Source organism: Meles meles, chromosome Y, assembly GCF_922984935.1.
Source record: "Meles meles chromosome Y, mMelMel3.1 paternal haplotype, whole genome shotgun sequence".
Classification (NCBI taxonomy): Eukaryota; Metazoa; Chordata; class Mammalia; order Carnivora; family Mustelidae; genus Meles; species Meles meles.
Genome location: NC_060088.1, coordinates 12909195 through 12932601, shown reverse-complemented (window position 1 = coordinate 12932601; position 23407 = coordinate 12909195). Strand labels below are relative to the sequence as shown.

General features: G+C 39.1%; 1 protein-coding gene across 2 annotated transcripts in view; it reads right to left on the bottom strand.

Annotated features, from left to right (window-relative positions):
* The window catches only part of LOC123935830 (lysine-specific demethylase 6A-like), a 183114-nt gene that overhangs the window by 120117 nt on the left and 39590 nt on the right, over window positions 1-23407 (bottom strand). For both annotated transcript variants that reach the window (XM_045996635.1, XM_045996636.1), the window contains exon 4: window positions 17539-17588. In XM_045996635.1, coding sequence (XP_045852591.1) covers window positions 17539-17588 — 50 coding nt within the window. The remainder of the gene's footprint in view (window positions 1-17538; window positions 17589-23407) is intronic.

The window sequence follows — 23407 nt, the reverse complement described above, 5'->3', positions numbered from 1 at the left end:
TCAGTTATCCCAAATCTGGATGCACCTGACAATACCACCTCCACCATATCGCTTCAGTTAGACTACAACGAGATCAAAGTTGTATACCTGAACTTTGGGGGGGAAGTCAGTGCCATGCCTGCTCCGCCTGGAAGATTCACTCCCAGGCTCTGTGTTCAAAAAAGGTTGCTAATGACATCACCAACGCAAACAGTCGACTATAAGAGTCTCAGTGAGACTGACCATTCAGAACAGACAGGCCTACATTAAAGTGGTACCTTCTGCTTCTGCACTGATTATCAAAGCCCGCAAGGAACTTTCATGAGACAGAAAGCAGCAGAAAACATTAAGCACACTAGAAATATCACTTTTGATGAAACTGTCAGCACTGCGTAACAGACAAGGCACTGGTCTTCAGAGAGTTCAGGAACTCTCTGAAACCATTAAAGATATCTGGGGACTGTCCAATCTGTAGGCTGCAATACTGATGGCCATCACCCTCAGGACATCACAGATGACATCAACAGTGATATAGTGGAATTTGATAAGCTAGTTAAGAACTACAAATGAAGGGGCACCTGGGTGGCTCAGTAGGTTAAGACTCTGCCTTCGACTCAGGTCATGATTTCAGGGTCCTGGAATCGAGCCCCGCATCCAGCTCTCTGCTTAGCAGGGAGCCTGCTTCCCTTGGCCTACTTGTGATCTCTGTCAAATAAATAAACTCTTAAAAAAAAAAAAAAACTATGAAAATATTTCAATGAAGTATCATTTGGCAACACAACAACAAAAAAACCAAAAATCATAAAACTATTTCTGGTGGTGCGTACTGATATACAGGCATGTTCTAAATCAACAGCTGCAAAATAGGTACAGGGTACAATGTTAATTTGCTAAAGGAATTAAATCCCATCTGATACAGCAGCTCCAATTAGAATGATGTGGTTAAGGTTATGAAAATGTACCATAATTTCCATCTACAATAAAGATCCATGAGGTGAGGTGAATTGTAAGGAATCATGACTCCTAGGCCTTGAAGTCTTTGATGATGATGCAAAATCTCTCCAACTAGAAATCCAGAAATTAAGTACAGCTTTTGGTTTGCTGTGTTCCTACTTAGACAATTCTTATGGCTTCTACTTATACTTGCCACTATAACAGCCCTAACTCTACAAGTCATGGAGCCTATTTGGGGATTCTGCCAGCTACTGAGTATGTATCTATTCCAAATATGCTTGCTGAAATTGGAGAAATAACCACAGAATGGATTCAGGGACCCACTGGACCCACTACAAAAAGTACAATTTCAGGCGCATCTGGGTGGCTCAGTTGTTGGATGTCTGCCATGGTCCTGGGATCCTGGGATCAAGCCCCGCATCAGGCTCCCTGTGTGGCAGGAAACCTGCTTCTCCCTCCCCCACTACCCCTGCTTGTGTTTCCTCTCTTGCTGTGTCTTTCTCTGTCAGATAAATACATAAAATCTTTTTAAGAAATAAATAAAATACAACTTCATTGATCATGTTCACTTCCGTAAGCACCTACTTTAGCTGGTAGATCACAAAGATGTTTGGGTCTTCCAGGAATTAGAGTCAGTTCAGAGTCAATATCCAGTGGCTATCAAAGGATTATTTATTACTCCCAATGGACACTTATTCTGGTAAAAAGACAATGCGCTATTTGGAGAAGCCTGGTAGAAAGGATCATGATGCACAGTATAAATTTTCAGGGTACCAGGGTCCTTTCACCTCCAGTCCTTGAACTCCATCCGAATTCAGGGACTAAAGAGTAGTTCAAGTCTAGGAATGACTGAAAGACTCCAATTCTCTGTTTTTGTATTTTTGGTGACCTGATCTACAATTTTTCTACTTGCAAAACTTAAGCATGTATTTAGCAGGATTCCTATCCATTTCACTTCTAGGAATACCATGATAACCAAACACATATTATATTAACCATGCCCACCTTGCCTGTGGCAAGTGCCACCACTTAATTGTTGCCACCAGAGGATCTAATCTCTCCCACCGCACCTGATTCAATGACCACAGTTCCCACTCTATAGTCTAGCCTAAAAAGATCAATCATAAAATCAAAAAAAGATGCCAGTTACCTTCATGAATTTATTTCTCAAAATCATGGTGAAAGGTGTATCTTCTGTACTTTGCAGCAGGTCATTTAAGGGTAGATGGTCTTAAAGGACAACACACACTAACAATCCAATCAGTTCCTCCACAGTTAGTCAAGGTAGGTCTTCTGGGTCACTCCCTAAGGAGGTCCACCTTTTGATCCACTTTGTAGCAAGCTAAACAGATCTCTACTGCATAAACTACAATATTAAATGCAGATTCTCTGCTTAGTAAGCCCACATCAAAAAATTCAGCCTGATGCTACTTTTACATTCCTTCTACCATTGCTCACTCAATAGGTTCCCTGAACTTCTGTGCATATAAACTGGAAAACTGAAGAAGTTCTCCTGGAGTTTAGTGCACTTTCTCATGGATTAAAATTTGAACCTGACCTACAGAGACACACTGTGACTTGTGTCTACTTAGGTCTAAAGAAAAAACAAGGTGAATGAGTGGAGATCCTGAGGAAAGTCACCATTAGCTTTGCATGGCAACTTTAACATTGGGGGAAATTTTACTTGCCATAGATAGGACAAAGTTAATCCCTTGGACTGAAGTGGAGAAGTAGATTTTACTGTGCTAGTGAGGACACCTCTTCCACCAGCAAAGACTCATTAAGAATTTAGATATTCAATAAAATGGCAGGGGTGCATATTCTGCTATACACATAGTCTGCTATACACTGTAAAGCACAGACATCCACAGAACTAAGTGCGCGAATGTTAACAATAACAAGGCTGAAATATCCTAATTTGGATAGTATGAGTAAAGAAAACAAGTGAGGGCACCTGGGTGGCTCAGTGGGTTAAAGCCTCTGCCTTCAGCTCAGGTCATGATCCCAGGGTCCTGGGATCGAGCCCCGCATCGTGCTCTCTGCTCCGCAGGGAGCCTGCTTCCTCCTCCCTCTCTGCCTGCCTCTCTGCCTAGTTGTGATTTCTCTCTGTCAAATAAATAAAATATTTAAAAAAAAAAGAAAAGAAAAGAAAAGAAAACAAGTGAGTGCAACTGGGATAGTATTACTAAAGAAAACAAGTGAGTGTGAGTGAGTATATGTAGCTGATGAGTTAATGAAGAAAAAAGGAACACTAAAAACTTCAGATTTACACAAAAAAAGGAAGGATAAACTAAAAAAAAGAGGGGGAAAAAGGTAAAATAATTTGGGTGGAAGTCAAAAACACAACTTAATAATTTATATTAGGGGTGCCTCGGTGGTTAAAGCCTCTGCTTTCGACTCAGGTCATGATCCCAGGGTCCTGGGATAGAGCCCCGCATTGGGCTCTCTGCTCAGCAGGGAGCCTGCTTTCCTTCCTCTCTCTCTGCCTGCCTCTCTGCCTACTTGGGATCTCTGTCTGTCAAATACATTTTAAAAATCTTTAAAAAAATAATAATTTATATTAAATGAAAAGAGATTAAAAATTCCTATCAAAATAGGTCTTCAACTACTTTCATTCTGACTTCAGTGTGTACTAAATGATTAAGTTCTTCTTTTCCAGCTTATCTCTCAACTGAAGCAAAAGACGCTGAGAACAAAACACTTCCTGATGGGCAACAAAACTATCCCTCAAGCATAAGGACTGCCCTAACTAGCAAGAACCCCGGGACTGACCTCAAGGCAATGATGGATGGACCTGATCTTTACTGCCCAACTGCATATACCTACCCACTTTCATCCCACAATCCCCTTACATAAACTTAGAACTCTTTTCAGTACTTTGGAGACAGTTTTTTGAGACCTCAGTCCACTATCTTCCTGAGGTCAGCCTCAGTGAAATCAACTCCTTATTTCACCACCACTCATTTCTCTGCATTTGGATTTTGTCAGTGGCGAGTGGCCTAAAACTTGACTGGCTGTTTGGGACTCCTAGAGGCATGGCCTCTCTGTCCCAGTTGCACAGTTAAAACTACGAAATCAGGGGACCAGTGGCTCAGTCTGTTAAGTGTCTGCCTTCACCTCAGGTCATGATCTCAGAGTCTTGGGATTGAGTTCCAAATTGGGCTCCATGCTCAGTGAGGAGTCTGCTTCTCACTCTCCCTCTCCTTTTGTGCCCTCTCTAATAAACAAAATCTTAAAAAAAAAAAAAAGTAAAAAGCACTTACCAATTTTGAAGAAACAAACAAAAACAAAACCCCAGAGATCTTAAGAACAGATTAAAACAAACAAAAAACAAGGAGATAGCATTTATATGCTGATAAAAAGAAACACATTTCAAATATAAAAACACATTCAAGGTTAAAGGGTAGAAGAGACAACATTATGTAAACATTATAGTAAGTTTTCAAGAGCACTACTGAACATTCCCCAAAAGAGACATTATGGTTAAATCAAACTATACAAATAAATATAAAATTGTAAGCAGTAATTCAATGTTCTGCATGACAATGTAAGGTGGACTTGCTTCCCGAAAAAATGGTGAACACTGCAATGAGAACAATCAGGCCTCCTGGGTGGCTTAGTTGGTTAAGTGTTTGGCTTTAGCTCAGGTCATGATCCCAGGGTTTGGGACTGAGCCCCACATCAGGCTTCCTGCTCAGTGGGGAGACTGCTTCTCCCTCTCCTTCTGCGGCTCCCCCTGCTTATACTCTGTCAAATAAAGTATTAAAAAAAAAAAGTATAACCAGTTAAAATATCTGCAAAGGTCTTAACACTGTATAGCAAATGCAAAACCATTAGTGGAAGAAAAACTACTAATCCACAAAAAACATTAATCTTTGGAATTTGAACCATGAAACCTTCCATCTACTCTCTTACATTACTGTGACAGAAACATCATCTCAGAAGGGTGCAATCTAGAATACAGGTTTCTTCTGCCCCAGCTCCCAAGTAAAGGGATCTTGTATATTCCAGAGAGGAGTAAGAGCTAGCTGTATGTTGCAGAAACTAAACTCCACCTGACAGCAGGTAGGAACGGGGTTAGGAGAACAGATGGCTAACTCTCTTATGCATACGAAATCACCATTCATAGGGCAAAGACTCTTATGTTGGAAAGAGGGCACTTTAGAAGAGTGGAGCTCCACCATCTTTTTATGTACCAGGTGAGTTGGTAGGACGATGGCCACACCAGAAGAGGCAAGTTGAGAAGATCTGAGGCCACCGCCAAACATCCCATTTAGCACTTTAAATCTCTAAAACATGAGTGTCAAAGAAAACATTACTTACCATGGTCCCAAGACCCAAATAAAAAATTGTGGTTCAGAGATCTTGGCCTAGAAGAGAGCTTCACTAAGCTACAAAGTTTTACCAAAACTACTGACTTCACTTACCAATGAATAATGGAGGAATTCAAGAATAAGGTGACTCTCAGGAGGAGTCAACATTGTGGTAAAACAAAAGACTTAGATATTTAAGGTAAACCCTGTGATAATGTTTTATAATAAGAAATATGTATTTGTGCCCCTAGGTTACCTAAGAATAGGGCTGATCATCAGAGGAACCAACATGTGATAGGAGTTGAAACTTTCAGCTCCATACTTCCAACTTCCAGAGAGGAGAGAGGGGCTAAAGATTGAGTTCAGTCATCAATGACCAATGATTTAGTCAATCGTATCTATGTAATAAAGTCTCCTAAATCTACAGGTGGGGTTTAGAGAGCTTCCTGTTGATAAATCCATGGAAATGCTCAGAGTGCTAAATTTAGAGAAAACGGAGGCTCCACACATATTCTCCACATTTTGCGTAATGCATCTCTTCCAAATGCTTGCTTCTTACATCCTTACATAATAAATGTAAGCACAAGGGAGATACTGGTCCCCAGAAAAAGACAAACCACATGGCTTTCCTGACAAAAGTCCTTTTAGGTCTCCAAACATACTATGAAAGAACAGATAAACACTGCCAAATCAGGAGATAGTCTAGATATATCATGGACAATAAATCAGTACTAGCTCAAAAATGAAGACTGACCTGATACAGATTCTAGAGTTATCTCTGCAAGATTTAGACACATTTGAGCACTCAAATACCATACTCTAACTAGAGTCAGAGAACTGGTAATGCAGACCCTGGCCAGACCTTGTGACTTAGACCTAGAACTGGTCACGTTAAGATGACTTCTGCCTCGTGATGTATTCCCCAAGGTGAAAGCCACTTCACAAATATATACACACCCTTACCTTAACTTAAAACTACCCCCAGTTCTTTTTGGGAGCATACAGCTCTGGAAAAAATCCCCAGTGCCCTCCTTTACTTGTTCCAAGTAAAACCTTCCTTTTCAAATTCTTTGGCTTGGTTCAGTCTTTTGGCTTCATTGAGTCTTTGGGTCAATGCCCAACAAAAGATGAACCCAGTTTCAGGCAGCAATGATAGGAACCTCCAATCTGTGGTCAGTCACAAGTGTCAACCTGGACTTTCATTTGGCATCTGAAGGTGGCAGGGTGAAGATGCCTAATGAGGCTGGGCCTGACGCATCTGAAAATTATCTGGTTGTGTTGGGGACAGAACCCACAATTGTAATTAGGAACAAATTAGGAGCCCACAGGTCAGAGACAGCTTACCACACAGACCTACAGAAAGAGCCAACCAGCAAAAGCTTTCCTGAAATCACGACAAATCCCAAACAACCACTTCAAAACCTATTACGCCTGGGGCACCTGGGTGACTCAGTCCGTTAAGCGTCTGCCCTCACCTCAGATCATAATTCTAAGGTCCTGGGATCGAGTCCTGCATCAGGTTCCTGACTCAGTGGGAAACCTGCTTTTCCCTCTCTTTCTGCCTGCTGCTCCCCCTGCTTGTGCTCTCTCTGTGTCACATAAACAAATAAAATCTTAAAAAAAAAAAAGAAAGAAAGAAAGACAGAAAGACACCAACCAACCATAAAGCTATTACTGCAAAAGAGCCAAACTTTTTTTTTTTTTTTTAATTTATTTATCTGACAGACTAGTGATCACAAGTAGGCAGAGAGGCAGGCAGAGAGAGAGGAGGAAGCAGGCTCTCTGATGAGCAGAGAGCCCGATGTGGGGCTCAATATCAGGACCCTGGGATCGTGACCTGAGCTGAAGGCAGAGGCTTTAACCCACTGAGCCACCCAGGCGCCCCAAGAGCCAAACTTTAATTACAATATCTGTAGAACAATTTATGTCCCGAAGTACTGCAGGAAACTACACATCAGGACACCTTAATAGCTCAGTCAGTTAACCATTTGCTTTCAGCTGAGGTCATGATCTCAGGGTCCTGGGATCTCAGGGTCCTGGGATTGAATCCTGCATCAGGCTCTCTGCTCGACAGAAGTTTGCTTCTCTCTACCCCTCTACCTCTCACCCTGCTTGTGCTATGCTTGCACACTCTCTTACTCTCTCTGACAAATAAATAAATAATCTTTAAAGAAAACTAAACATCACAGAAGCAACTAGTAGAGCTTCACTGCTGGAGACAGTTGTGAGGGGAAAAGTTGGCCACATTAAAAACCACTGCCATTCCAGAACATACTGCATGCATACTCAAGGCTACAACCTCCAAAGAGGATCGTCAGAGGTTTCACACTGCAGGAGAGAAATATACTTTACAAAACTAATCCACCTGTTCATTAATCAAATAAGGGAGAAAAAAATACAAGGTCTGTGGAAAAAGTGCAACCATTACACCCAGAATTCCTACACTGTATTAAGCAAATTTCCCTCCCAAATAAATGTTAAAAGGTACAGAGGGATACAGGTAAATCAAACATGCAAAACAATTACGAGAATCAGAAATAATTTAAAAAGCTAACAAAACTATTATCTTTCTTTTTTTAAAGTTGACAAATTGGGGTGCCTGGATGGGTCATTTGTTTAGCATCTGCCTTCAGCTCACGTCAGGATCCCAGAGTCCTGGGATTGAGCCCCACCAGGGACCTCTTCTACTCCTCCTGCTTATATTCCCTCTCTTGCTGTCTCTTTCTCTGTGTCAAATAAATAAATAAATACAATATAAAAAATAAACCTAATCTTCTAAAATTATACTATTATACAATGTATACCTTACAACAATGTAAATGCTGAACTGAAGCACTTATTGGCATAAAGTCTGTAAGAATAAAAAAGGACACACATATGTAGGGGTATATAAGAATTTTTGTTTCTACATTTCAAGGAGTAAATTATTTCAATTAAGTAAATTCATAACTTAGTATGTACAATGGTAAGCCCTAAAGCAATCTCTAATGAAATAATTCAAAAAGATAAAATGAGAAAAGTCTGAAAAATTCTATTTAAAAATTTGCTTTCTGCAAAAGAAAGCAGTAATGTAAGAACTGTGGCAAAAAAAGAAAAAGAAAAACAAACAAACAAAAAAACCCCCCAAACCAGACATACTGGGCCTCCTGGGTGGCTCAGTCATTAAGTCTCTGCCTTTGGCTCAGGTCATGATCCTAGAGTCCTGGGATCAAGTCCGGCATCGCGCTCCCTACTCAGCAGCAAGTCTGCTTCTCCCTCTCCCACTCTCCCTACTTCTGGTCCCTCTCTCGCTGCCTCTCTGTCAAATAAATAAAATCTTAAAAAAGAAAAAAAAGAGACATATAAAAGTAAAGACAAATGTATAGTCATTACATGAATGATTAAAAACCACATGGAATTAAACAATGAGAATGTGCAAATTATCACACTGGGTGAAATTAAAGATCTAACTACACACTACCTTCAGAAGAAATTCTTTACATTCAAAGGCACAGATTATAAATAAAAAGATGGACAGCAATATATCATGAAAACAATTATAAAAATTCTGATTATCTGTACTAATATGAAACTTTACTTCAAAACAAAAGTAAGTTACTGGAAATTTATCAGGACAGTGAAGATATCAATCTATCATGTATCTGAAAGTTAAGCTGGCAAATTTTTTAAGTTCTCAAGACCAAAAAATGGTATTTTTAGGACACGATAAAGGTCACAGCTAATGCGAGCATGTCAAACATTTTGCAACATAAATGTATCAGATCAACATTATATACCTTAAACACATGTTGTATGTATTCTTTAAACTTACAGTTTTGTCAGTTATATCTCCATAAAGTTGAAAAAAAAAATTCATTAAAATCATATAATAACTATAAACATATATGCTCCTAACAAGAGAGCACCAGAATATACATGGAGCAAAAAACCTACAAAACTGACCCCCAAAAGTAGGCAATTCACCAATAGTTCAATCTCATATTCAACATAGACAGAAATAGAATTCAACAGGAAAACAACCTGAATAAAAACTTTCAACACAGCAAACCTAATATTTAGAGAACACCTAATCCAACAAAAACAGAACTTACATTCTTCTTTTTTACATGAAACATTCTCCAAGATAAAACCACATCCAATGACATAAAATAAATATGAATACATTAAAAGGAACTATAAGGCTGTAAAGAACAGTTGGCTTTCAAAAACAAGTTTGACTATAAGAGATTCTTAATCTCACAAAACAGAGGGTTGCGGGTGGGGGGGGCAGGGGGGTGGGGGGGGAGGGGGTGAGTAGGGAGAGGGTAGTGGGGTTATGGACATTGGGGAGGGTATGTGCTATGGTAAGTGCTGTGAAGTGTGTAAACCTGGTGATTCACAGACCTGTACCCCTGGGGCTAATAATACATTATATGTTTATTTAAAAAATTTTTTTTAAATTATTTTAAAAAAAGAGTTTGAATTATGTGGACCCACTTACCTGGATTTTTTTTTTTTTGCATAAATACAGTATTGTACTGTTAATGTATTTTTTCCTCTTTGTAACTTTATTAATGTTTTCTCTATCTTATGTGATTTTAAGAATTCAGTATACAATACATATAACATACAAAATGCATATTTATCAATGGTGTTATTAGTAAGCCTTCAAATCACCAATTAGCAGATAACTGTTTTGGGAAGTCAAAAGTTATATACAGATTTTCTCATGCACAATGTTGATGTCTTGAACCCCTTGTTGCTCAAGAATCAAGGGTATCTTCTTTGAACAAAATGTAATGAAATTTTAAAGTAATCCTACAAAGGTTGAAATTGACTGTATTTTTTAAATAACCAGTGAATCAAACAAGGAGTCATAATCTAAACAGACACAAAGAAATCCAACCAAATTCAACACCTTTTCATGATGTAAAAACACAACTAAGAGATCTTCCTATCCTAATAAAAGATAACTATAAATAATTTCCCCACTTAACATCATACCAGATGAAAAATGACATGTTTTCTTCTTCAAAACAGAAGCAAAACAAATATGCCTTCTCTCAGCAATTGTACTTAACATTTTATTAGAGATTGTAATCCGGGCAATTATGGTAGGAAGGAAAGAGGTAGAGGAAAGAAAAAAGGAAATAAGCAAAAGGCATCCAAACTGGAAGAGTAGTAGTAAAATAATCTGTATTTGCGGATGACACAATCTCACACATAGGAAATCCAAATTAACTCAGACTACCTATTGATAAACAAGTTCAGCAAGGGTGAAAATATAAAATCTATATACAATTCCCACACTTAAAACAAATGTTTGAAAAATAAAACTACAAAAAATTCCATTTATAATAAACGTCTATCTGCTACCTATGAGACAAAATTTAGATTCAACAATATAAGTAGATTTTAAAAATAAAATGCAAAATGTGGCACTGAAGGTAGAATATATCAATGAAATAAAACTGAGACTCTGGGAGTAAACCCACACATGTAAGGTCAAGAGACTATTAACAGAGTCAAAACGGAAAAATTACCTTTTGAATGAACAGCAATGGGAGAAATAGATACCCAATTGCAAAAGAATAAAGTCTGAACTTGATCTCACACCATATACAAAAATTAACTCAAAATGATGAAGGATTAAAAAAATGGATAAAAAAATGAAGAATATAAAAGTAAGAGTAACAACTTTAAAACTCTTAGAAGAAAAAAAACAAGAATTAATTTTTATGGCTACATATTGTTAATGGGTATAAAGGAACCAAAAAGAATGAAACAACAAAATAAAAAAAATAGATATATGGTTAAGCAAAGTTTTGTGCCTTTAAGTGTTCTATCACACATGAAAAGACAAACTATAAAACAGGAGAAAACCTGTATAAATATACCAGATAAATAATTCTAGCAAATTAATATTAAAGATAAGTAATTACAATTGGACAGAGAATCTGATACTCATTTCCCCCCCCCAAAAAAATACACAAATAAATGGCCAATTAACAGGAAAAGTGTTCAAACATCATTAGTCTTGAAGAGACAGGAGCACCTGCATGTCTCACTCCCGTTAAGGACTCTGCTTGTGATTTCAGCTCAGGTGATGATGAGCTCTGTGTCAGACGCTTATGCTTAGAAGGGCATCTGCTTGAGATTAGCTCCCTATCCCCCTGCCCCCTTACCTACTTCTACAGGCTCTCTTTCTAAAACAAATAAATAAGTCTTCAAATTTTAAAAAAAATTTCAATACAGAATCAAGTGTCACAAAATTAGGGAGGAATTGGGCTCTTCCATAAAGAATGTGAGAATGTAACCTGGTGCATATAGCATGCATACTGGCCTTACAGATCTTTTAATTTTAATTACCAGCCCATTAGATTCTACTCCATTCCGGAAGAAATAAAAACATGCATTCAACAAACACAAGTTCAAAAGTGTTCACAGTAGCATGAATTATTATATGCAAAAGAGGGGAGACAGACTGTAAATGTCCATCAACAGTTAACAGAATGAAGTGAATATCCAAATACAGGAATTCTGCTATTAAAAATAAACTGGCTTCCAGGAAAGATGGAGGAGGAGGATCCTAAGGCAGCTGTACCAAGGATACACCTAGGTAACACCCACATCAGTGTAAATAACCCAGAAGCAACCCGAAGAGATCAAGAACAAACCCCACAACTAAATGTAGAGCAGAGGCCACAGAGAACAAGATAGAGGAAGAGAGAAGACACAGCGGGGAGTTGAACAGATCTGAGAACAAGTACAAGAGGGAGGAACAGCCCTGAGCAGGGCCCTGCCTCTGCTGAAGTGCAGATAGAAGGGAAGGACACAAACACCCACACAGTGAGCTCAAGCAGGGAAGAACAATCCCCTAATACCAAATTCATGAGTTCTTACGCAAGACAGACTTAAAACCTGAAATTATAAAGGAAACTAGAGTCTAGTTTCTAGAGGAAACTGAGTCCCCTCTACTAATAAGACAGCAAAACAAAAAGCTCAGGGAAATCTGGCATAGAAGCAGCAGTTTGAAAAACGCCTGTACATAAGGGAGAGAGAGTTATCTACTAATCTCAGAGCATGTCCTGTAGGGGACAAAGGTCCCTGGGAGACTCCTTTAGGAACGGGGAGCTGACACGCACCATTTCCCTCAGCTGCCTACCACCCACCCCCAACCTGGCATATGCCTGGCAATGGGGCATATGGACCCCAGCAAGAAAAAACTCACTAATTTATAACACTGCACTTTGCAGATCTGCCCCTCCAATATGCTCCTGGACAGAGTTCACCCAAGACACAGGCCACAGGAAGTGTGCAATCAATCAGCCCCAGTAGGGGCCAGCACCACTCCAAAAAGACTCTTGACCTTGAGAAAGGTAAAAATAACCACACACACTAGACCACTGCAGCCCCAAGTATGGGATGGGGAAGTCTGACTGTAGTTCCACCCACATAAAAGCTTCTAAAGAGAGAAGCCTGGGTTATAATCTGTTTGTAGGGCTCCCTACTCAGTGGGGAGCCTGCTTTTCCCTCCTCCTCTCTCTGCCTGCCCCTTCCCCTGCTTGTGTTCCTTGAATCAAATAAATAAATCTTTTAAAAAAGTCATAAATATGTATGCACCCAAAACGGGAGCAATCAAATAAATAAAGTAGTTAACAAACATAAAGGAAGTAACTGACAGTAAGACAAAAGGAAGGGAATTTAAGCACTTTTACTGTTAAACACTTACAACAATGGACAAATGATCCCAACAAAAAAAATCAATAAAAATCCACAAGAAAACAGTGACTTTGAATGACACTGGACCAGATGGAGTTCACAGATAAATTTAGAGCATTTCATCCTAAAGCAACAATATATACAGTCTGCTGAAGTGCAGATAGACCATTCTCCAGAAGAGATCACCTATTAGCCCACAAAACAAGTGTCAACAAATAAAACTTAAAAATCAAACTCATACCATGCATATTCTCTGAACATAACATTATGAAAATGAGAACTAGAAATCAACCACGGGAAGAACTCTGGGCAAATACATGGAAATCAAAGAACAAGCTACTAAAAGCAACGAAAGGGTAAATACAGAAATCAAGGAGGAAATTTAAAAAAAAAAAAAATACATGAAAATGAAAACAATCCAAATGAAAACAGTCCAAAACCTTTGAGGTACAGCAAAAGCTATTCTAAAACGAAGTTTACAGCATTACAGGCCTACTTCAGAAACCAAGAGAAGTCTCAAATAACCTAAGCTAGTACCTAAAAAAGGTGTGCCTAGAAAAATAGGGTGCCTGGGTAGCTCAGTCATTAAGCATCGACCTTCAGCTCAGGTCAGGATCTCAGGGTTCTGGGACTGGAGTCCCCCATCAGGCTCTCTTCTCAATGAGAAGCCTGCTTCTCCGGTTCCCTCTGCCTGCTGCTCCCCCTACTTAGGCTTGCTCTCTACCAAATAAATAAATAAAATCTCTAAAAACTAAATAAATAAAAAAGCTAGAAAAAGAACAAAGAAAGCCCAAAACCAGTAGAAGGAAATAATAAAGATGAAAGCAAAAATAAGTGAAACAGAAACTCAAAAAAATACAACAAATCAATGAAACTAGAATTGGTTCTCTGAAAACATCAACACAATTGATAAATCAGACTCATCCAAAGAGAGTGCAAATAAACAAAATTATAGATAAGAGAGGATATAACAACCCACACCACTAAAATACAAAGGACTGTAAAAGAATATGAAAAATTATATGTAGGGGCGCCTGGGTGGCTCAGTGGATTAAGCCGCTGCCTTCGGCTCAGGTCATGATCTCCGGGTCCTGGGATCGAGCCCCGCATCGGGCTCTCTGCTCTGCAGGGAGCCTGCTTCCTCCTCTCTCTCTGCCTGCCTCTCTGCCTACGTGTGATCTCTCTCTCTGTCAAATAAATAAATAAAATCTTTTTAAAAAAAAAATTATATGTAAACAAATCCACAACCTAGAAGAAATGGATCAATTCCTAGAAACATATAACCTCCCAAAACTGAAGCTGGAAGAAATAGAAAATTTGACAACAGGGTGCCTGGGTGGCTCAGTGGGTTAAGCCACTGCCTTCGGCTCAGGTCATGATCTCAGGGTCCTGGGATCGAGTCCCAAATCGGGCTCTCTGCTCAGCAGGGAGGCTGCATCCCTCTCTCTCTCTCTCTGCCTGCCTCTCTGCCTACTTGTGATCTCTCTCTATCAAATAAATAAATAAAATCTTAAAAAAAAAAAAAAAAAGAAAGAAAATCTGACAACAGACCCATAACCAAGCAATGAAACTGAATTCAAAATGAAAACACTCCAAAAAGAAAAAAATTCCAGGACCAGAGATCATCTGTGGTTTCTACCAACAAACATTTAAAGAAGAGTTAATATATATTCTTTTTTTTTTTTTTAAGATTTTATTTATTTATTTGACAGACAGAGATCACAAGTAGGCAGAGAGAGGGGAAGGAAGCAGGCTCCCTGCTGAGCAGAGAGCCCAATGTGGGACTCAATCTCAGGATCCTGAGATCACGATCTCAGCCCAAAGCAGAGGCTTAACCCATGGAGCCACCCAAGCGCCCCAAGATTTTATTTATTTGACAGAGAGAGAGAGAGAGACAGTGAGAGAGGAAATACAAGCAGGGGGAGTGGGAAAGGGAGAAGCAGACTTCCCACCCAGCAGGGAGCCCCATCTGGGGTTCTATCCCAGGACATTGGGATCATGACCTAAGCCCAAAGCAGAAGCTTAACAACTGAGCCACCCAGGCACCCCATTAATATATGTTCTTCTCAAAGTATTCCAAGAAACAGAAGAAGAAGGAAAACCCAAATTCATTCTATGAGGCCAGAATTACCCTGATACCAAAAACGTAAGAACCACCAAAAAAAAAAAAAAAAAAAAGGAGAGAACTACAGGCTGATACCTTTGATGAATATAGATGCAAAAATCCTCAGTAAAGTATCAGCAAAACAGAATACAGTAATACATTTTAAAAAAATTATTCACCACAATCAGGTGTGATTTAGTCCTAGGATCCAAAGTGGTTCACTATTTAGAAGTCTTATCAATATGATAAATCATCACATCCATGAAAAAGGATAAAAACTCTATGATCATTTCAGTAAGCGCAGGAAAAACATTTGACAAAGTAAAACAACCGTTCATGACAAAAACACAACAAAGTATGTTTAAAGGGAACATACCTCAACATAATAAAGGTCACATATGAAAACCCCCACATAAAAATCTGAGTTTTCTCCTGAGGTCAGGAATAAGGCAAGAATATCTACCCACGGGGCGCCTGGGTGGCTCAGTGGGTTGGAAGTCCGCCTTCCATTCAGGTCATGATCTCAGGGTCCTGGGATCGAGACCCGCATCAGGGTCTGTGCTCAGCGGGCCCTCCCCATCCCCTGCCTGCCTCTCTGCCTACTTGTGATCTGTCTGTTAAATAATTACATCTTAAAAAAAAAAAAGAAAAAGAAAAAGAATGTCCACTCTCAGCATCTTTGGTCAACAAAATACTGAACTCCTAGCCACAGCAATTAGACAACAAAAAGAAATAAAAGGCATCGAATTTGGTAAGAAGTAAAACCTCTACTACTTATAGATGACACAATACTCCATATAGAAACCTACAAAGACTCTACCAAAAAACTGCCAGAACTGGGGATACCTAGGTGGCTCAGTCCATTAAGTGTCTGCCTTTGGCTCTGTTCATGATCCCGGGGGTCCTGCGATAGAGTCCCACATTGGGCTCCTTGCTCAGCGGGGAGCCTGCTTCTCCCTCCACTTGCCTCTCCCTCTGCCTGTTGCTCCCCTCTGCTTGTGCTCTCTCTCTGACAAATAAATAAAATCTTAAAACAAACAAAAATTACCGGAACTGATGAAGGAATTCAGTAAAGTCAAAGGATTACAAAAATCACATACAGAAATCTGTTCCATTTGTATACACTAATAAAGCAGCAGAAAGAGAAAACAATCCCAATTTACAACTGCACCAAAACTAATAAAATACTTAGGATCAATTTCACTGAAGAGCTGAAAGACCTTTACTCGGAAAACTATAAAACCACTGATCCAAGGAATTAAAAATGATACAAACAAATGGACTGGAATAACAAATGTTAAAATGTCCACACTACCAAAGCAATCTATAGACTTAATGCAATCCTTATCAAAATACCAACACCATTTTTCTCAGAACTAGAACAAACAATCCTAAAATATTTATGGAATCACAGAAGACCCCTGAATAGCCAAAGCAATCTAAGATTTTACAATTCCAGATTTCAAGTTATACTACACACAAAGCTATATTATTATTTTTTTAAAGATTTTATTTTTATTTATTTGACAGACAGTTTTAAGATTTTATTTATTTTACAGAGAGAGAAGAACACAAGCAGGGAATGGGAGAGGGAGAAACAAACTTTCCACCAAGCCCCCCGATGTAGGGCTCAATCCCAGAACTCTGGGATCGTGACCTGAGCAGAAGGCAGCCACTTAACAATTGGACTGAGCCACCCAGCCTCCTTTATGGTGACTACTGTTGAAAAGCAATCTATTTACCTTCCTATATCATACTTGGAAGTACATATGCTATGAATGATTAGCCTACTAGTTTATCTGGTTAAATGGTTATGATACAACAGATAATTTATCCTTACACCTAATGCTTCATTTAACAGACCTTCTAAAATAACTTTAATTCTCTGCATAGTTCCCGCCACAGAGAAAATATAAAAATATAAAAATAAGGGATCTTTCCCTTAGCAAGCAGCCTAGCTTACCCACCTTAGGAAAAAAAACAAAACAAAACAACAAACCTATCCTCCATCCTTCATTTAGTCCCAGCTCTGGACTTAAAAAAGAAGAGTAATTTTTTTTTCCCTTCTTTTGCTTTGTTATTAAAACACCACACTTAGTATCTTTTACTAAGAATATGTTACAAAAAAACCAGTAAGGAGGGGTGCCTGGGTGGCTCAGTGGGTTAAAGCCTCTGCCTTTGGCTCAGGTCATGATCTCAGGGTCCTGGGATCGAGCCCCGCATCAGGCTCTCTGCTCAGCAGGGAGCCTGCTTCCCTTCCTCTCTCTCTGGCTGCCTCTCTGCCTACCTGTGATTGCTGTCTGTCAAATAAATAAACAAAATCTTTAAAAAAACAAACAAACAAACAAAAGAACAGTAAGGAACAAGATACTTCAACACAAAACAGCTACAGAAAATATTCTTTTCTTTCCAATTACTTAGCATTACAATGTTGTATAATTTGTCCCAGAATAAGAAAACAAATCTGGCACTGAAATGTGTACTAACCTTCCAGTAATCAGTCTGTAAACTGTAGTATCTCTGATATGCAGATAATGCTGAAAAAAGAAAAGTAATTATTAGTGAATTTTTTATGTCTCATTTGAAAATCCACACAACAAAGATTTTAAATTTTTAATAAGCTGCCCCTCTAGCCTGCATCTCAGCACACTATGATATAAATAGCAAACAATTCACTATTTATGGGCTACCAATAAAATTATCTACAACACAAACAATCCACAGGCAATCATTATCATTATAATATAAAATCATTATCAGATTTTATCCTTGCTTAAATAAATGTCCAGTCTTTTTTTTTTTAAGATTTTATTTATTTATTTGACAGAGAGAGAGATCACAAGTAGGCAGAGAGGCAGGCAGAGAGAGAGAGGAGGAAGCAGGCTCCCCACGGAGCAGAGAGCCCGATGCGGGGCTCGATCCCAGGACCCTGAGACCACGACCCGAGCCGAAGGCAGCGGCCTAATCCATTTGACAGAGATCACAAGTAGGCAGAAAGGCAGGCAGAGAGAGAGAGAGAGGAAGGGAAGCAGGATCCCCGCTGAGCGGAGAGCCCGATGTGGGACTCGATCCCAGGACCCTGAGATCATGACCTGAGCCGAAGGCAGAGGCTTTAACCCTTTGAGCCATCCAGGCGCCCCATAAATGTCCAGTCTTGACAATTACTTCAATCACTTTGGTTTCCCTCATGGAGCAAATCTCATGGTAATTTTCTAACCTTATTACATACTATAATAAATTTCCTAATTTTTCCTCAAAAGTGCAACTCACTTCCCAAGAAAATAAAAGCACATACATACGTGCTTCTGTTGAAATGGATGAAATTTGGCAGTTTGGAGTTTATGAGCAAATGGGTAAGAATTCTTGAGTTATTTCTGGTCCAAATAAGTGACATTATAGCATGGGGACAGGACCCATAGGCACAAAGAGCTGCAATGGGATTGTGAGGAGTGACTGATTATATACTTTTGAATTACTGTGGATTAGAGATAGTGTAAGTCTAGAAGGAATATGGAAGGAAGACTTTAAGGACCTTGAAGGACTAGCTGCTATTAAGATAAGGTGACTTTTTTCTTTAATAAAACATAAACACTGGGGCACCTGGGTGGCTCAGTGATTAAACATCTGCCTTCGGCTCAGGTCATGATCCCAGGGTCATGGGATCAAGCCCTACATCCAGCTCCCTAATGGTGGGAAGCCCGCTTCTCCCTCTCCCACTCCCCCTGCTTGTGTTTGCTCTCTCACTGTGTCTCTCTGTCAAATAAATAAAATCTTTAAAAAATAAAAATTAAAATAAAACATAACCATGAAGGCACTAAAGCAACCCCAAGTTCCTTGAGGAAGGTCACACTTTGCAGTTTCAGGTATTAGTTGGCTGCAAGCCATAAGGAGATTTAATTTAAGCTTTATGTCTATTGCTTTTGTTTCCCTCATCAATACAATCAACATTACCTTGAGCTACCACTAGTTTCAATTTAATTTCAAAATGGTTATTCCCGTGGTCCCTAAACCATCCAAAGGTATAAAAGGTTTGGGATCACTTGAAGCAGTTCCTGCCAACCCTAAAAAAAAAGGCACAGAAGGTAAAAAGGTAAAAGAGATGTGACATAAACCTGTTAGAATATATGGCAACACTTAAAATTAAAAAGGGGCACCTAGGCGACACAGTGGCTTAAGCGACTGCCATCTGCTCATCCCAGGGTCCTGAAATAGAGGCCTACCTCCAGCTCTCTGCTCAGTGGGGAGTTTGCTTCTCCCTCTCCCTCTGCCTTTCTCCTCAGCTTATTACACTCTCAAATAAATTAATGAAATCTTTAAAAAAATAAAAAATTTAAAAAATAAAGAACACAGGAAATTCTAACATTTTCAGTAGTACCTGAAAGTCTTTAAATTTTTTTTTAACATTTTATTTATTTATTTGATGGAAAGAGAGATCAGAAGTAGGCAGAAAGGCAAGCAGAGAGAGGAGGAAGCAGGCTCCCCGCTGAGCAGAAAGCCCAACGTGGGTCTCCATCCCAGGACCCTGAGATCATGACCTGAGACGAAGGCGGAGGCTTATTAACTCACTGAGCCACCCAGGTGCCCCTAAATTTATTTCTTAAATTACTTCAGGGGGAACATTTACAGTAAAATAGTTAGGAATGAACTCATTTTACTTGCCCCACTAAGTCCAAGTAAAATGACAGTATCAGTAGTATACCAGAAGAAGAGCTAGTACATAGTGTAATATGCTAAGGATTTTCATATTCAAACAATCATTTTTATGATTTCAGACATTTTTCACAATAGAACTGTAAACATTATCTAAATTCCTTCCATGAGAGGGCCTAGGTGGCTCAACAACTGGGAAACAGATTCTTCATTTTGGCTCATGATTTCAGCTCAGGTCTGAGGGTCTTGAGATGGAACCCAGGATAGAGCCTGCTTTGGGTTCTCCACCACCCTCACACACCCGTGAAGGTCTTTCAAGCACAAGTGCGCTCAAGCTCTCTCAAAAACAAATCAAATCAAATCAAATCTTCTATAGACTTCATTACACAAAGTTAGAGGAGAAAAAACGAAAGGGAAACTTGCCCTCCCCCTTCCTCACTCCTTCCTTCCTTCCCTTTTTATTATTATTTGAGATAGTTGAGAGGGAGCAGAAGCAATGGAGAGGGTAAGGCACAGAGGAGAAGCAGACTCCCAGCTGAGCAGGGAGCCCCAGGAGGTACTCAATTCCAGGACCCTGGCGTCATGACCTGAGCCAAAGGGAGACACTTAGCTGACAGACCCAACCACACACCCTAACCTTGCTTTTTTCAAATATTTTCATAAAATTAAAGTAATCAGAATTTTTAAGTATGCAAACTTAATGCTCTGGAAATAATGAGTGTATATAAGAATCCTTATCTCATTAATATACTACATTTCATGTCTAAGAAATGACTAAATGACTAAAAGATTTATTTTTATTTTTTTAAAGGATTTATTTCTAAAACAACTCTAAACAACCAAATTCATAATACAATGAGTCACATTATATTGCATGTAATACACTGCCCAGAGCAAACGGCTCTAATAGGAAAAGTCAGGGTAGCAAAACCTTAAGAGGAACACCCAACTCCAAACCACTCCAGTCCTCTTATTCTAAGTGGGGAAACAGAAACAGAAAAATTCAATTCACTTCACAAAGGCAAAGGCTCACTGAAGTGTGAAACCTAATCATAGTCTTGATAAAACACTTCCCCTCACCCCCCCTAACTTTACCACATTACTGTTTATAGCAGTTTTAATTGACATACTATGTCCAAATTTTAGAAAAAATTTACAAGACATGCCAAGGGCAAAAACACAATCTGAAAAAAACAAGCATCAGAAGGAAAATGGAAAGTATATGGGACTTATCAAACTGGGAATTCAACAATACAATATGCTAAAAATAACTAGTACATATACAGAACAGCATGCAAGAAGAGAAGAGCAATGGAACCAGAGAAGACAGAAATGGTAACAAAGGATCAAGAAATGCTGAACTTCAAAAACACTGTAACAAGAATAAAAAATGCCTTTGATGGGATTATTAGTAGACGGGATACAAGTGGGGAAAGAATACTGGAGATAAAGAATTTATGAAAAGAATCCTCAAAAACCAGAAACTGGGGAATAACTGCTGCAGGGAAAGGGAGATAAGGGGACTGCGGGGCTACAAAAAAATTGAACAGTGTGTAATTGGCCTACCAGAAGGTAAAACTGGGAGAAAAAAGAAATTATTTCGAATAATAATGATGAAGAATTTCTCCCGAAATTAATGCAAGACAAACAAATCACAGATCCAGGAAGCTCAAGAGAACACCAAGGAGGAAAAATGTCCAAAAGCAAAAGTAATTTAGGCATATTGCTTTTATTTTTTAAAGATTTTATTTATTTATTTGAGTTACACAGAGTGAAAGAGAGAAAGAGCAAGCACCAAAGAGGGTAGAGGCAGAGGGAGAAGGACAAACAGACTCCCTGCTAAGCAAGAGCCCAGTGTGGGACCGGATCCCAGCACACTGGGATCATGACCTGACCTGAACACAGATGCCAACCAGCTGAGCCACCGAGGTGTCCCATGGCACCTGATCCGAAGGTAGATGCCCAACCGAGCCACTCAGGTGTCCCATGGCATATCATTTTTAAACAAGAGAAATTAGAAGATTATTTATTTTTAAAGACTTTATTCATTTGAGAGAGAGAGCACAAGCCAGCGGAGAGGCAGAGACAGAAGGAGAAGCAGACTCTCCACTGAGCAGGGAGCCCAAAGCAGGATTTGATCCAGGCAGGATCCTGGGATCATGACCTGAGCCAAAGGCAAATGCTTAACCATCTGAGCCACCCAGGCACCCTGAAAAGATTTTTTAAAACCAATCCAGAAACTAGAGGGAGAAAAAACACCTTTCCTACAGAAAAGCAATGATAAGAATTATTCAAACTCTCAGAAGATGGGAGCAGAATACTTAAATTCTGGGGGAGAGGGGAGGAAGCCAACCTAAAGCAAAATTATCACTTAAAAGTGAAGGAGGGGCACATGGATGGCTCAAGATCTCAGGGTTACAGAGTTGATCCAGGTGGGCATGGGGCCTGCTTAGGATTCTTTTTTCATATTCTTCTCTAAACTTTCCCTTGCTTGCCCATTCACGCACACTCTCTCTTAAAAAAAGAAAAAAAAAAAAAAAGTGAGGAAATACCTTCTCAAAGAAGCAAACATGAGGGAAATTGCTGACAGAGAGCTGCCTTACCAAATATATATATATATACGTATATATATAATATACACATGTGTATATACATATGTATATATATATTTTTTAAAAAGTTCTCTACAAAGAAGAAAATAATACAAGTCCAAAACGCCAAACTACGTGAAGAAATCACAAAGGAAAATAAGTAAATGTAAAATTAAAACTTATTTTTCTTACTAGCTGATCTAAAAGATAACCATTCAACTTGTGTTTTTGATTAGGTTTTCTATGTCTCATATACACATACATAAAACAGATCTTTTTCAACTTAGAGTTAAGTTCAATAATTCCACTGTAAGTTGAAACTATTATAAATGGAAAACCCATTTAATATAATCAACTGCCATACGTAATACTTAGCCTAGCCTACCTTACATGAGCTCAGAACACTCACATTAGCCTTTATGAAGTTGGGCAAAATCTAGCACAATGCCCATTTTATAATAAAAACCTGAGGGGTGCCTGGTGGATCAGTTAGTTAAGTGTTCAATCTATATCTCAGCTCAGCTCTTGATATCAGGGTCATGAGCTGCTTAAAAAAAAAAAAATGGGATCTATAACAAAGTGCTGAATACCTCAAATAATTTATTGAATATCATAATGAAAAAACAGATGGTTACAATTGTTACATGGGTATAGAAAGGTTGTCGGTATACTGGCCATTTATCCTCATGACTTGTTAGAATATGTGGCTTGATGTGTTCACCAGAGACTCACCTTTTTTTTTTTCCTTTAAAAAAAAAGATGTTTTCATTTGAGAGACAGGGAATAAAAGAGAGCATGAGGCGGGAGGGTCTGAGGGAAAAGGACACTCACCACTAAGTAGGGAGCCTGATGCAGACTCGAGCCTTGGACTCCAGGATCATGACCTGAGCCGAAAGTAGTCTTTAACCAACTGAGCCATCCAGGCGTCCCCAGAAACTCACTTTTTAAAAAGCTCCAAACAAGCCACAGTAATCCAGGTTTTCCATTCCTGCTACAGGTGATACTTGTCAGCAGAAACTGGTGCCAGAAATGACAAGCTCCAAACACTTTCAAAAAAACGTGTTTATCACTTTTCAGTTTCATCCTATTCATATGCCTGATGACCTTCCTTTAGA